The sequence below is a fragment of the Lycium barbarum genome, chromosome 3 (assembly GCF_019175385.1).
Source record: "Lycium barbarum isolate Lr01 chromosome 3, ASM1917538v2, whole genome shotgun sequence".
Taxonomy (NCBI): domain Eukaryota; kingdom Viridiplantae; phylum Streptophyta; class Magnoliopsida; order Solanales; family Solanaceae; genus Lycium; species Lycium barbarum.
Window position 1 is genome coordinate 127,969,920 of NC_083339.1, and position 13,963 is coordinate 127,983,882.

Sequence of the window (13,963 nt, forward strand, 5' to 3'; positions counted from 1 at the left end):
TTTCTAAAATAAACCAATGGAGTCCGTCGATTTTTTATTTTTTATTTTTTATAAAAAAAATCGACGGAGACGGACTCCGTCGGTTTTTAGAGCGAAAAACAGTAAAAATTAAATCAATGTAAGTATATGAACAAAAAATATCAGTGTTCTAGTGGTAAAGCCCTTTAATGCCAAGGAACATACCCGGGTTCGATTCCAAGTTCCTACATTTCATTCTTTAATTTTCAAAAAAACAAAAATCGACGTGAGACCGTCGGTTTTTTTTTTATAAATTTTTGTTTTTTTTAACAAAATCGATGGACTAGGTCGGTTTTAACCGATGCAGTCTGTCGGTTACGAAACGCAAGAGAGAACTTGAGGAAAAAAGTTGAGGTTAAAGAATGAACTTGAGGGAAAAAAAGCAGGGAGAGAGAAATATAGGTCTAAGTAATGGTTTAACGATTAATCTCACGAAGGTTTATGAGTTTGTACGCTATTTGTATAAAAAAAATAGACAGAGACCAAATTTAATAAGTTTTTGAATAGTTAATGGACTAAAATCGATAAGTATATAGTTAAGAGACCATTTTAGACTTAATCCGTAGATAAGGGACTATTTATGGCCTTTTCTCCGGTATACAATGTAGAGAAGACATATTTTGCTTTCCCATTACCTACTTATTTTTCCCTTTGCCCTGTCTTCCACGAACCCACTTACTCTAACGTTTTTGTTTTCCAGTTCACTGTAATTTTCTTGATTGCCACTCTAAGAACCTTCAGTAAAATCAATCTTTCCCCTTCTACTTTCATGACTCTCGCAGGCATTGTGGATTAGGTCATTCTTCTCCTTAAACGCTCTGTTTTTTTTTTTTTTTTTTGGTTGATTTGAGAATAAATGTGTTTATAGTACTAATTTTCTTGCATGTTTTGCGTAATAGTAGATACCTCTCAGTTTCTTCTTGCGTTTTTTATTTCCTTTTTTAGCTTCTGTAAATTTTTTCGGGGTTTTTGCTTTTGATTTTTCTGGTTGAAGTATGCTAATTTGTCCTTAAATGTTTTTTCTTTTTTTGCGTGTTTCGTGGTGTAGTGGATTAGCGCTCCATTGAGATTATTGTAAGGGGAAAAAAAAAAATCAACTGCGTACTTTTTTTTTATACTTTTTCTTCATTTGGATAAATACTCTAGAATTTATATGCTTAGCGTAGATCAGTTGAGCTCATTTGTACATGCATATACTGTCAATTTCGTTTTAGAAATCCTGTAAGCCTTTAACCGAGAAATAGCAGAATTTCCTAGAGTTGCTATAAGCTGCATTCTTTCAAATGTATATTTCAATGTCTTTTTTACACGTGGTTGTGTTTCTTAGTTGGGAAATTGATTTTTTTCATTGACATAACATTTGACGATCGAATGAAGGAAATAAATAACCTTTCTTTTACCTTTTTGAAATAGAAAATAATCTATAATTTTTTTTACTAATTCATCCCTGCTCCTTATGATGTTTGTGTAACATCGCGTTTCTAATTCTTCTAATTGCAGAATAAGCTTGATCCTAAGGTTAAGAAGTGATAATTCAGGAAAGAGATTATTGAAGATGAACGAAAAGACTCACAAAGAATGCAACGAATAACTTGTCATTCTTGCAAGACATATTGTGGGGTTCAAATATAATGGTAAGCTAAATTAAACTACAGTTTGTCTTATACAAAATAGCACTATTATTTTGTAATCTCTTATATATAATTAATGTAGGTATATCATTAACAACAAGGTTCAAACGACAATACAAATTGACCCACCTTATCCACATCTCCAACTACATACAAGGTTTTACACTACCCCTATGTATATTGTGTTTGTTTCTTTATGAGTATTAATCTAACAAATGGTTTTTTATTTTGTATCTTGGTGGTATACGAAAATGATCACGACATAATATAGATAACGTAAGGTGTGCAAGGTAGATCAGAAAATTTATTTATGTTTTTCTTTTTGCGGTGGTATTACAGCCACAATCTTGATAAGGTTTTTTATTTCTATTCTAGAGTTATTTATGCCTCTTGCTGTTTTCTTAATTGATTCTGCAATGCACGTTTTCTTTTTAATATTTGGGTGTTAAATTTCTTGGTTCTGTCCAAATTGCCTCTCAAAGAACATTCTCTGAGGTGGCTGCATTTGGGAGAGTTGAGAGAGTTGCACTAGGGATATTGTTCTGGGGATTTTTCCCTCTTCTCCTTCGCCCTCTTGTGCTTTTGGCTCTTTTGTTAACTGATTTTGCATATGCATATATTTATTCATTGTTCTGTGTTAATTTCGTAGCAGTCAAATTTATTAAGATGAACGCAATGAGAATAGAGGAAGGCTCTGTGAAGTGTGAACAAAATCTCCAAAGGTTAGTAATGCACTTAAGTTCTACTAAATTGGTTTTGTTCAACATTGGAGATGACAAAAATAGTTACCTTAGTTTTTTTTCTTCAAAAATTCAACAGCAAGGCAGTTTGTTCTAATTTTGGCCGGATCATGTCTCCAATATAAAAAAGACTTAGTTCTTGAAAGTGAAGCCTTAAGATTGAATTCGTTGCCTTCTGCACCGTGTAGACTTGTGAAGTTTAGATTATTTGTGTGGCAATAATGTTATTACTATCAACATCAGTCGATAATACCCAAGTCATTTGATATTTTGACTTAGAAATTGTTTACAATTATTTTATACTACTGTGAATAAAGTTCTCAAGGTGGAGCCAGCAAAAATTAAAAGAATAACAGTATCGGAGTTGATTCATATTGAGTAGAAATTGATTTTCACAAGTCATGTGAATATGAATAAAAAAAATGGCTACAAACGGTAAATGTTGGGACTAACTGGTGATTTTGTTATATTTTGAATACCATTAACTTAATAGAAAGGGGTTATATTTTAATATACTAACATATTCATCATTAACCGCCAAGCTGGCCCGGACATCACGGTCATAAAAAAAATGGTTGAAGTGAGGGTGTTACAAGAGTCAACTGAAAATTTGGTTTCCTTGTGTAGGGAATGTGTGTCTAATGCATTGTGAGTCTGATGGATGGATTTTGCATTCGTCCTAGATTCCACTGGGTTTACATGAAGCTGTACAATGGAGAATACAACAAGTTACAGTTTATCTACAATCAAGCATTTTCATGGCTTTTGCAGCTGGTGTCGCTCTTAATTCATTATCTTTTAATGAGGTATCTACTATATGCCAGTAAAAAATGTAGAATGGGTCGGGTACTTGCATTAGATTGTATATGCTTAAAAGTCCTTATTAGGATAGTAAATGGGAGGGAGGATGTAGGCCTATAATATTTTGATCCTTTTATGCCAACTGATCTGACTCCTAATTTGATTTTCTCTATTTTAAAGGGAGTAAGGTTATCATTTAACTATCTTCCCCTTCGTTATATCAGTTCTTATGAATTTTTAAATACCTTTATAGGGCGTGCGAGACATTTTTCTAGAAAACTTATTTGAATTTGAATCCTGCGGCAAGAAAGCTAATGTTCAATGCTGATAGAGCATGAAGCCAACTTTGTTGCTCTTGGTGGCTTAGCTGCATTTCATGAAAAAAGCTTGTCATGCCTGTGAGAGATAGAACTAAAGAAAAAAAAAAAAGGTTAACAGCTCATAATCTCTTGGGTATATTGTGTAACATTGTAATTCTTCTAGTGGGCTACAAGATTTTGTTTGTAAGAACGAAATCATTCATTTGACGAAAATTGATTGCTCAGAATCAACAGGAAGATGTATAGTTCATTTAGAAATGCTTACAATCGAAGCATGACAGTGATACTGGAATCTATGATACTGAAGGAAGGTGCATGCTTAATTCTTTCCTTTTCCTTACTAGATTTCTCTACCGATTGACTTATATTGGTTAATGATTTTGTCAGACTTTGCTTACAAGTCTGGCTAAACTTAGAAACTTACAAAACCACCTTTTTTTGTGAAGGCTTGGTCATGAAATTTTTGAGTTGATATTTTAGGGAACAAGCACTGCCAAAGGGAAACCCCTTAACAACCCAAGAATTGGATGAACATTAACTCAAGGCAAAAATGGAGCCTATAAACCCTTCGATACAGTAATATTTTGTTCTCCATCTCAAAATTGAAGTTTTTATTACTTCGGCTCAATTATTAACCACTTTGAGAAATAGTTAAAATAATAAACTTGATCTGCAGGACTGTTGCTTTATCAGAGTGGAGTAAATTCATGCGCTATAGCCGGTCAGACGCGTGCCCCGTGTTGTCAATTAGTGCAGTGTACTGTCAATCGGAGTTATCATACAGAAAAACGTCATAACGCATCTAAAATTTGCGTTATACATCAACATGATTGACAACACAATGCACGCGTTTGATGCTAGCGAGTGTAATATAACGTAATTGACGAATAAGTACCAACCACACAAAAATGAGTTATTATGTCATTTTTTAACCAATTTGGAGATATTAGTCGTATTACAACGTTCTCTCCAGGAGAGATATTCGAAGCAATAGGTAGGACATGATAAATTGGGTGAAGATTTTGAATACTCGAATAACCCAAACGAGAGATACAATCAACGTTACAACAATATGATGACCGACGAGTGGAATTGGCGTGTTAGGGAGATTGCAGCACTGGAACAAAACTTGAGGTCATTAGGGCTTCAACGCCCAAAAAATCGTGATTTGTCAATGCCTCGTGACACTCCACAAAAGTTGAATTTTGCTCTTAACCGCTTTCGTGAAGAGAATAATCGGATGAAAATATGTTGCCTCAAGGTAAAATATGGTCAACATGGTTACATCAGATTCAAATCCAAGTGGGATTCAGATTGTGAGATGTCCGATTATGATGATTCCCCATGATATTAGTAATAGTTGTATTGTATTAAATAAAGTTGGTGGGATCATAGTCATGATCTCACAACCTATTGAGTTTGCTACTTAGTATCCTCTTAAAATTCAATGTGGAATAGTAGAAATATAAATTGGTCGGTATTTTTTCCACTGGATTCGAATAGCCGTGGTGATGACAACTCAAATCAAAGCATCTATTCCGTTGATTCCTCAACCGATAACAGTGAATTCGTGCTAGACGATTTCAAGCTCCATCTTGTAATGGAGCGTAATAACGATTTTCGCAAGCTGAAATATTCAGATCCACATGAATATTATTGTGGTTTACGTCGCGAATGTCCCGAATCACGTCTTGTTCGTAACTTGAAAAATTTCAACTCTCAACTCTCAAATCCCAATAAGGTTCTCAATAACCATGCCTCGAGTAGGTGCACACACTTGCGACCTTGCCGTACAAAGGATTAGAAAAGAAAACAACAGAATGCTAGCAAGACATTGTAGGTTTCACATGCTAAAGTTGGCCGAAGAACAAACATCATCAACCGGTAGGGAACAAACATCGACAAGAAGAAGATCTGTCTTAACAAACCTAGGATATTCATCTGAGGACGATATTGAAGACTTCAATTCTTATGATGATTAAGAATATTGTGATTTTAGTTATATGTTTAATTTATGATGATGTTGTTAATTTGAAGAATATTAGTATGTTTAGTTTTACATCAACTCAAGGGTATGAATTGATGAATGTATTTTAAGTTTTTTTTTTTCTTTGATGATTGTATTTTAACAAGTTTGGATTTGTTATTAATGAACAAGTTTAAGCATTTTCATATTATTATGAATGATGCAATTTAGTTATTTTGAGATTGGTATGAATGATGCAATTTTGATTAAAATATAACACACTTAAATCTAAACCCTAAAACGTAAATAACTTAAAGCTAATGACAACAAGTCTTCAAACCAAAATGAACTTCGAACACTTTTCAACCACTAAAATGACAATTCAAAGTTTTGCTTATCTTTGATGCATTGAACCTATCTTATTAATAGCACAAAAATAAATAGGATTTTATGTAAAATATTAAAATTTTAAAGTCCCAAAGCATGATTAATCTATAGTTAAAGTACGTAAAAAAGTGTGAAAATGTAAAAGAAAGAGGAGTTTAACCAAAAGAATAAAACAAAAAAGAGGAGGAACTCCTTTAACGCAGTATTTTACTGCATTAAAGGACTTAACCGTGCCATTACGGTTACTGCATTAAAGGACTTAACCGTAATGGCACGGTTAAATTCTTTAACGCAGTATTTAAAGGTACTTTTGTACCATATTTTTTTCTAGGGTATTTTGGTTCAAGTCTGTTTTTATTGGGTCATTTTGGTTCGGGACTCGTGTAGAAACCAACTTGGCTAACTAACGAGGCAACTAGTAGTCACATAGTTTCAGATCTCAACATCGTAAACCAAAAGGATGAATTACCGTCATCCTATTTTCAAATTCCTCTAAACACGAATGATTTTAGAGAAACTACTCAAGACTTGACTAAAATATTACACTAGGCCATATTACTAGTCATACACTCCTACAAAACCTGCAAAAAGAACATCCCAGGCAAGAGGAGCCATAAGTTTCACCACAAAATAAAAGATGAGAAGGAAAGCAGTACCTATATCTATCTAATGCTTTCAAAAATTGAAACCCTCATTACAGCCGCAGAGATGCAAGATACCATGTTTACCACCTGTTCTTGGGTGGTTTGACTTTATAAATTCTGACTATCCAATTAGAAGTCGTGAACGCCTCTTCCAAGTATTCAAGCTTGATGTCCTTGTTTCCTATTTCAACCCCCCTGGCTCTATCATATCTGGACCATAAAGAGATATTGGGAAGGCATCAGCATTCCAGTAATAATGTCTTCTAAATCTATAATTCATCACATAAGCCACAAGCCCACAACACTTTCAAAACCAATTAGTTTAGTATTAGAATAAAACATGTGTTGTTTATTTGATTACCAAAGGCAGCAAAACGGCTGTTCTCAGTGCAAAACCAACGTGTCATTCTGATAATTGTATTTACACATACAAAAACGTCTAAAGTGTTTTCAAGCTTCAGTGATATTTTTCACATATAGCTTCTCTTTTTGCTTTTTCTTTTTTTCCTCTAAAACTAATATCCCAAAACCAAATCAAAATGTGCAGAGTTCTTTTTCCAAAAACCCAAACACAGATCAGTTCTAACAAAACAAACCCTACAAGAGACATAAAGATCTTTGTGGAAACAGCAAATTTATAACTTAATTTTAACAATTGTCAGAAGTCTTTTGCACTTCAGCCAAGGAGCCAAGTATTGGGCATCATAAATGGTAGTAATATACAAATTTTCCTCCTTCCCAGTCAAACAGCTTATTAGGTTGGTTCTATCACAATGCGGGAGGCTCAAAAGATCAGGAATCATATTTGATAACCCCATTTATTTTATGAGTGTCTTTTGCCAGTCCCCACCCTACTGGTTGTTCCCAAAAGCGTGAAAAAGGGGGCTTAATAATTCTGATTGGAAATATTTATAAGATCAATAAGGGTCTAAAATATCCATCACAAAACCAGCAAGCACAATGATACCTTTGATAATCACGAGGAATAGTGAGGTTAGTAACTTACCCAGGAGGCTGGCCATATTCTGTTGTCAGCTCACCGAACCGATAATAAGATAGCTTGTACCTAATCATGAAACATCAGTTGTATAAAATTAATCTGTGTACGAGAGAAAGAATGAGATCTAATAGTATATGAACTACGACCACCAAAATTTAGACAAATAAACTTTAGGTACCAATATATTTTAGGAAGTTACAATATAATGTAGTGGGCTGCCCTCAAGGGACCAAAACACAGTTGGAGAAGGAAGAATCAGTATACACAGTGAGCCATGAGGTCAAGGAGAACTCACATCAGACAGTTCAACATCTTAGGCGAAGCACCTTTGTCAACACGATACTCGCCATTAACAAGGTAATCTGGTTCTTTGATGACAGGAAAAACTCCGCCACCTATTCTCACCATCCACAAGAATCTAGCACGAAACAGATGATTACAATTAAATCAGTCACAAGATAACACCACCATCAAAGAAAGAAAACAAGGAGATGAAACCCTATACAAAAATATTTATCAGCATTACTAGTGGTAGTGTATGTGAATATTAGACAAGACATCTTATATGCTTAAACGGGATAACCGATAGCAAAAAGAAAGGTGAAAAAAAATTCACAGTAAGCCTGATATTAACATGGAGTAGTATTTTCTGGATTAGACATCGATTAAAGAAAATAAGATACACATGAGGAGAACTATTAGCAACCATGCTTTTTTTTTTTTTTTTTTGGTAAGGAAAGAGAATGTAGCAACCATGCTTTTTAAATAAACAAACTCCTTACTTGTTTATGTCATCGGATGAATACCCAGTTACACCTCCAAACACAACTAATACATAATCCACATCCAGTGATCTCATTATCTCATATGCTTCATCCTCATAAGATGACATCGCTCTTCCTACTGTAGCTATATGTGTGTTGTTCCAGGTATTATTATCTACAATCACAGTCCTGTTCCCCATGGCAGTGATCTGATAACCATAATCCCACCAAGACATGACCTTAGCATCCTGAGGAGTGTTCTGCCTCAGCCAAAAATACGCTTCACGGTAGTCATCGAAGATAACCCTCTGCCCATGGGCACCCCTTGCAGCTAGGACAATGGAGGGAGATGAGTATGCCTCTGACGTCACCCAGGTACAATGGATTGCATATCTAGTCAGCAAATAGAAAGCACCAACAAGCAATGCAATTGCTCCATTTCTTTGGTAGGGCAGAGAATGATCAAGCGCACCCTGTTTTAGTCACAATAATTTACAAAAGCAAGTTAGTTATAGGCCACATTTGGAAAGTAGTTCAAAACTCGATTATGGTTGGTGATTTCTTTTTCAATATCACCTCATTTTGAAAGAAAATCAAGGAATTGATAAGTTAAATGCAGAAAGATAAGTAAGGAGAATCTCACAGCAAGAATATCCGAATCAGCTCTGACAACACGGTGGTTAAAGGTAACATAGCTAGATTCACGAGTAAAAATAAAATGAAAAAGGGTTCGGGAGTCATATCATAATGCCTTTTGGGTAACAGTAACTTTGCCAAAGAATTGGTATTCAATAATACATGGAGCAAAATTTTTTTGTACTTATAGTTGCACTAGATTATCGGATCAGACAATAGCCCAACCCGAAAAGGGATCTGCACAGAAGCAGACGACAACGGAGCCAGAGTAAGTCTACATCAAAATAACTGGCTACTGTTTGCTAAATTCATGATTATTAAACTTCCCACTAGTCAGTAGATATCAATTTTTGTCACTAGATATCAATATAGTTGCTTGCACATATTAAGACCGTAAGACGTCTTGGAACATACACACATTACACTGGGAAGTTAAATTACCAAAACACCTGTTGACCATTTTAGAGAAATTTGAGTTGAGAGATAATCCAAGAGAAGGGAAAAAAAGAACGTGTCCAACGTTTCTGTAAGGCGGCTTATTTCAAACTTGAAGGACATTGAAGAAAAACATCAAAATTTACCATTCCCTATAGAGATCTTTCAGATGTGTCAAGTCAGACAAATACATCAAATATCTTTGTTTCTCCATTTGCTTGTCGGAGCACTCTAAAGTTTCTGAAAACTTTACATCATCTTCCAATAAAATTCTGTTTATTAAATGACTCGTAAGCTATTTAACACCCATGATTCGTTTCCTGCTAATATGTCTTTCAAGCTATTTGAATTAGTAGCAGTAAGAAGTTTGCACCAACTGGCTGCTTGTTAAGAAGATATAGGTTCATCATGTAATGTGAGGTATTAGGAAAAACTATAAATAATCATATGCGGTGATGCTACCTTTGAGGAAGCCTTTGTGCTAGTTGTTCCTTTACCAGAGCCACCTTGAGTAGGTTTTGGTTTTGCCCTCACCAACTGACTTAAATTCTTGATAGTTGCCGAGACAGCAATAGCACTGATGAGGCATACCGCAGGTGTAGCAACAAGAATCAATCGAACCATGACCCCGGCGAAGTACATGCTCGTGAGACCATACATCACAATAAATATAGTAGCATCCGACAGCCGTTTGAAGCAGAAATACAGACCCGCCGGAAAAAGGATTAGCAATATATGAAAATCAAACATGAAAGATGACCATGCGGTTGGCTGATGCTCAGAAACAGAAGCAATAATGGGAATGTGGTCTTTTGCGTAAGTTGGATCCAGAAGTGAGTAAAACCGACCAGTCCATGGAGAGATATAACCAGAAGCAGTGCCAACTCCAAGAGCAATGACACCCACACTTATAGCACAAGTCAATGTTATTCTTAAGAAAGCTTGAAACAACTTCTGGTCATTCAGTAGATGCTTCACCCAATCCAAGAAATAAAACACCTGCAACAAGATCAAAACTTTGTATTGAGAACCAGCTGTCCACCTTCTCAAGCATCAGTAAAATGCTAACATCAATTATCGGTCATGAGCAAAGAACAAAAAGAACAGGCTGAAGGAGAAAATGTCCAAAGAAAAAAAAACTCTATCCTCCAGATTAGATTCTTACGGGGGAGGGGGGGGGGGGGGAATCTACAAGCTGAGGAGAAGAAATCCTCCTGAAGGAGGAGTTGAACAAAATGCTATGAACTCCCATCAAGGACCCCAGAATACCTCAGCAGCTGCATCCTTAAAAGGGCATAAAGCTACGGACTATACAGGAAAACATGAACAACTACTTCATAGTGATATAAAACAATTTAAAGAAACATGATTCACTTTTATCTGTTTCCATCCAAATAGTACAAAGGACAAAAAGAATACCTGCATCAAGAAAAATACTCCCATTGCTGCCATATGTTCCCCGGACTGTACATGCTGAAAACCCACAAAACGAATTTGCATTGCTAGCAACATTCCTAAAATGTACATGCAGTTGTAAGCCACATATAGCCTCATTGAATATCTTCCAACAACCAAGAGTACCAGCACATAGAGCGGGATAAGATTAATGATAAAGATATAACCACCCCAAGCTGAAACCATGTAGAAGTACCCAAAAGCCGAAGCCAGAGACCAAGCAAGTGAACCTGTTTTCACTGCCTTAACGAATAAATAGAAAGTAAGCAACAGAGCAAATATTGCAACCCCCTCGTTGTCATATGATCCTGCCACCGACCTTGAGATGTAACCCGGGCAGATAGCAATCAATGCTGCAGCCACAAGCCCGGCACCCGAATCCCATAACTCTTTCCCAAAGAAGTAAGCAACAATGGTTGTGTTGGAAGCAAAGAATGGGGCTGTGAGCACACAAACCTCCCGGATATGGACAGCAAACCTAAAAAAGAATGTTATATTTTTAGCTATCGGAGAAGAATTTTGCATTTTCCAGTATTGAAAATGCATGTCTCTCAGGTTACAGATCATATTAGCCCGAGGGATCGAAGACTGAAATTTTATCTTCACAAATTAGACAAAAGTTTCAGAGTTTCACAAACGTGACAAAATAGTATACTCAAATTTGGCTAATTTAGCAAAGAGGCATTGTTTGCGCTCTCGATTTGCAGCTTAAAGTTAAGTAAGTTTTAGAAAGATTAAAACTTTGCAGCTAATTTAGTAAAGCCACATTAATTTGCAGCTTAACGGTAAGTATTTTTAGAAAACATTAAACTTTGCCCTCTATGTCTCACTTTCAATAAACAAAAGAATTCTCTCAATTACTCATATTCAATTTGATGTTTCCTAAATTTCATTAAATAGCTTTCCGGTCCATATATATATTTATAACTCTCCTCACACAATGCTTCCACTTTCACAATTTCTTTACAAAATTAGTCCTCACTTTATGCAATAAACTCAAGTCTTTCATTTTTGGTAATAAAAAAGCAGAGCATTTAGAAAAGGGATACCTGAGGAAATTAAGTGTCCAGTAAATAAAGGCAGCAGTAACCATAAGTCCAGGATAGAGAGTACCCCCAATAATACGTCCAAGTGGATACCAACTCTCCGAATCAAACCAATTCCAGAACTCATAAAAACCTTTCTCTGTCAAATACAATGTTGTCCTGTAATTGAAATACGGATCGAATTCATGGATCATACTCTCGTATCTTAACACACTGAAAAGCCGAGTTATAAATGCTAGAATGTATACGAGTCCGAGAATCGAGATACGAAGGAGTAGCTCCTGTTGCTTCGTTTTCAGCTTTAGTGATTTCAGTGAGAAGAGTGATTGCAGATCCGTTGCTTTCTCCATTTTTGCTACAGTTTTTAAGATTAGATCTAGTGGTTCAGTTGAATTGGAGTTTTTGGTTCGAATTTATTGAGTTTTGAGGGATCTTTTGTTACATTTAAGAGTTAATTTTTGGGATAAGGATCAAAACGCAAACCCTACTGAAACGCTACTCTGTGAATCATGAGGGATCAGCAAGGAATCGACAAACGTGGAAAAAATGACATAAAAGGAGGACTTTTACGAGGTATCTATTTTCCTTTAGTCAATGGGCTTAGCTCTTTCCTTTTAGGCCCAATTGCCAAGAATGAAGAGACCCAATCCAGGCTTGTACGATGTGGATAAAATTCACCAATATCCTTTTTATGAGACTAATGTTTAGTCCACTGTCCCTATTTACATGACATTCTTTCTCTTTTCGCTAATTCCAAAAAGAACTTTGGATAATACATGCACATGCTTTCAAACTTGGCCTCAATCGACAAGTATGTCCTCTAACTTTGAGTGTGTATGAGTGGGCACCTCGACTTATATAAAGTTGAACACGTAAATACAAATGCTGATGTGGCACATAAATTTTGAAGGTGTTTAGATGATCATTTTGTAAGTTAGAGTGTTCAACTGATGCCAAATTTGAAGGGGTGTATTGTGCCTTTAGCTTTTTATTCCTATCTTTTAAAGTTGTGCGAAAACAACTAGCTAGCATAATTTCTATCATTCTCTTTCTTCTTGTTCAACAAGCCCAATAGAATCTCACAATGTGGGGTTTGGGGAGGGTAGAGTGTACGCAAACCTAACCCCACTTTGAAAGGTAGGGCGGCTGTTTCCAAAAGACCCTCGGCTCAAGAAAGGAAAATAAGACAAAAAGCCAGATAGGGACAAGCATATCAAAAATAATATGAAAACGATGAATAACAAAAGTGAGAAAGTCATGATAGAACAGTCCGGAAAGGAAGAAGTATTAGCTACCATAGATAAAGGCCCAACAAATATAAGCAGAAATCAAAATTATTGTATTGTTTTGTAACTTGCGGTATTTCGCAACATAAGCAAAGCAAATTGCGAGCTTTTAAATTCTAAGGCATATGACGAATAATATATATTGTTTATAGGGAAACATCGAATAAGACAAGGTGCAGTGTTATTTTGTTGAATGTACCTTCATTATTCGATCAAGTGTCCAAAACGGATGCAAACATTAGTATAGCAATATGGCCACATGTATTTTGGTAACCTAAAATGCTTCAATTTATTTAAGAATAATTGAACAACACAAGCAAGCAATATTAATATAATAAAACTTGTAAACAATTTAAAGAAAAGGGAAAGTCAGTCCATCGTAATTTGTGAACACTTAACAATAAAAATTAATCTTCTCTATCCGCATAACTTGTGAATAATTTAAGGAGCCGTTTGGATATGATTTCCATCTCATGAGATGAAATCATATTTGGACATGCAATTTGGATTTCTTAAGTTGTAATTTTTTTTATAAATATAAAAATCCCACAAGTTATGAAAACCGTCAAAATTTTCCCCATTCTTATACAATCTTACTAAATGAGTAAATCATAGTTCATAATAAAATTAATACGCTACTAGAAGGCCTTTCTAAAAAGTATAACATCGATTGATCAAACTTTAGTTCAATAAAAAGGAAAATTTAACATAAATAGTAATGTAACTACTTTTTAATATAATCTTCCCACATGGTACGAACAATCTCTTCACATGGTAGAATTTAATATGGTTGGTGGGAGTAATTAATTGTTGAAAATATTTTACCAACCTGCA

The 13,963-nt window shown here is 35.3% G+C and overlaps 1 protein-coding gene and 1 long non-coding RNA gene across 2 annotated transcripts; one reads left to right on the forward strand and one right to left on the reverse strand.

Moving 5' to 3' along the window:
- The first annotated feature begins 2,010 nt into the window (after positions 1–2,010).
- Positions 2,011–5,797, forward strand: LOC132632402 (uncharacterized). Its single transcript, XR_009579370.1, has 4 exons — positions 2,011–2,371; positions 3,017–3,195; positions 3,444–4,086; positions 4,187–5,797. It is a non-coding gene; the product is annotated as an uncharacterized LOC132632402 (long non-coding RNA).
- A 514-nt stretch (positions 5,798–6,311) lies between these two features.
- Positions 6,312–12,387, reverse strand: LOC132632401 (dolichyl-diphosphooligosaccharide--protein glycosyltransferase subunit STT3B). The gene is made up of 7 exons (XM_060348328.1): positions 11,847–12,387; positions 10,762–11,275; positions 9,805–10,341; positions 8,290–8,744; positions 7,803–7,925; positions 7,514–7,573; positions 6,312–6,717 (listed from the first exon to the last, which is right to left on the reverse strand). Exons 1-7 carry the CDS (start codon positions 12,191–12,193, stop codon positions 6,588–6,590), a joined length of 2,166 nt encoding a protein of 721 aa, XP_060204311.1. The 5' UTR covers positions 12,194–12,387; the 3' UTR covers positions 6,312–6,587.
- Positions 12,388–13,963: the final 1,576 nt, after the last annotated feature.

Bases quoted from the DNA above. Each gene is read 5' to 3' on its own strand.
- LOC132632401 (XM_060348328.1), bottom strand. From the start codon at position 12,193: ATGGAGAAAGCAACGGATCTGCAATCACTCTTCTCACTGAAATCACTA. The intron at 7,926-8,289 runs GTAAGGAGTTTG...GTTTCGTGCTAG, and splicing joins TCATCCGATGACATAAACAA to ATTCTTGTGGATGGTGAGAA. The intron at 6,718-7,513 runs GTAAGTTACTAA...TTTATGGTCCAG, and splicing joins GAATATGGCCAGCCTCCTGG to ATATGATAGAGCCAGGGGGG.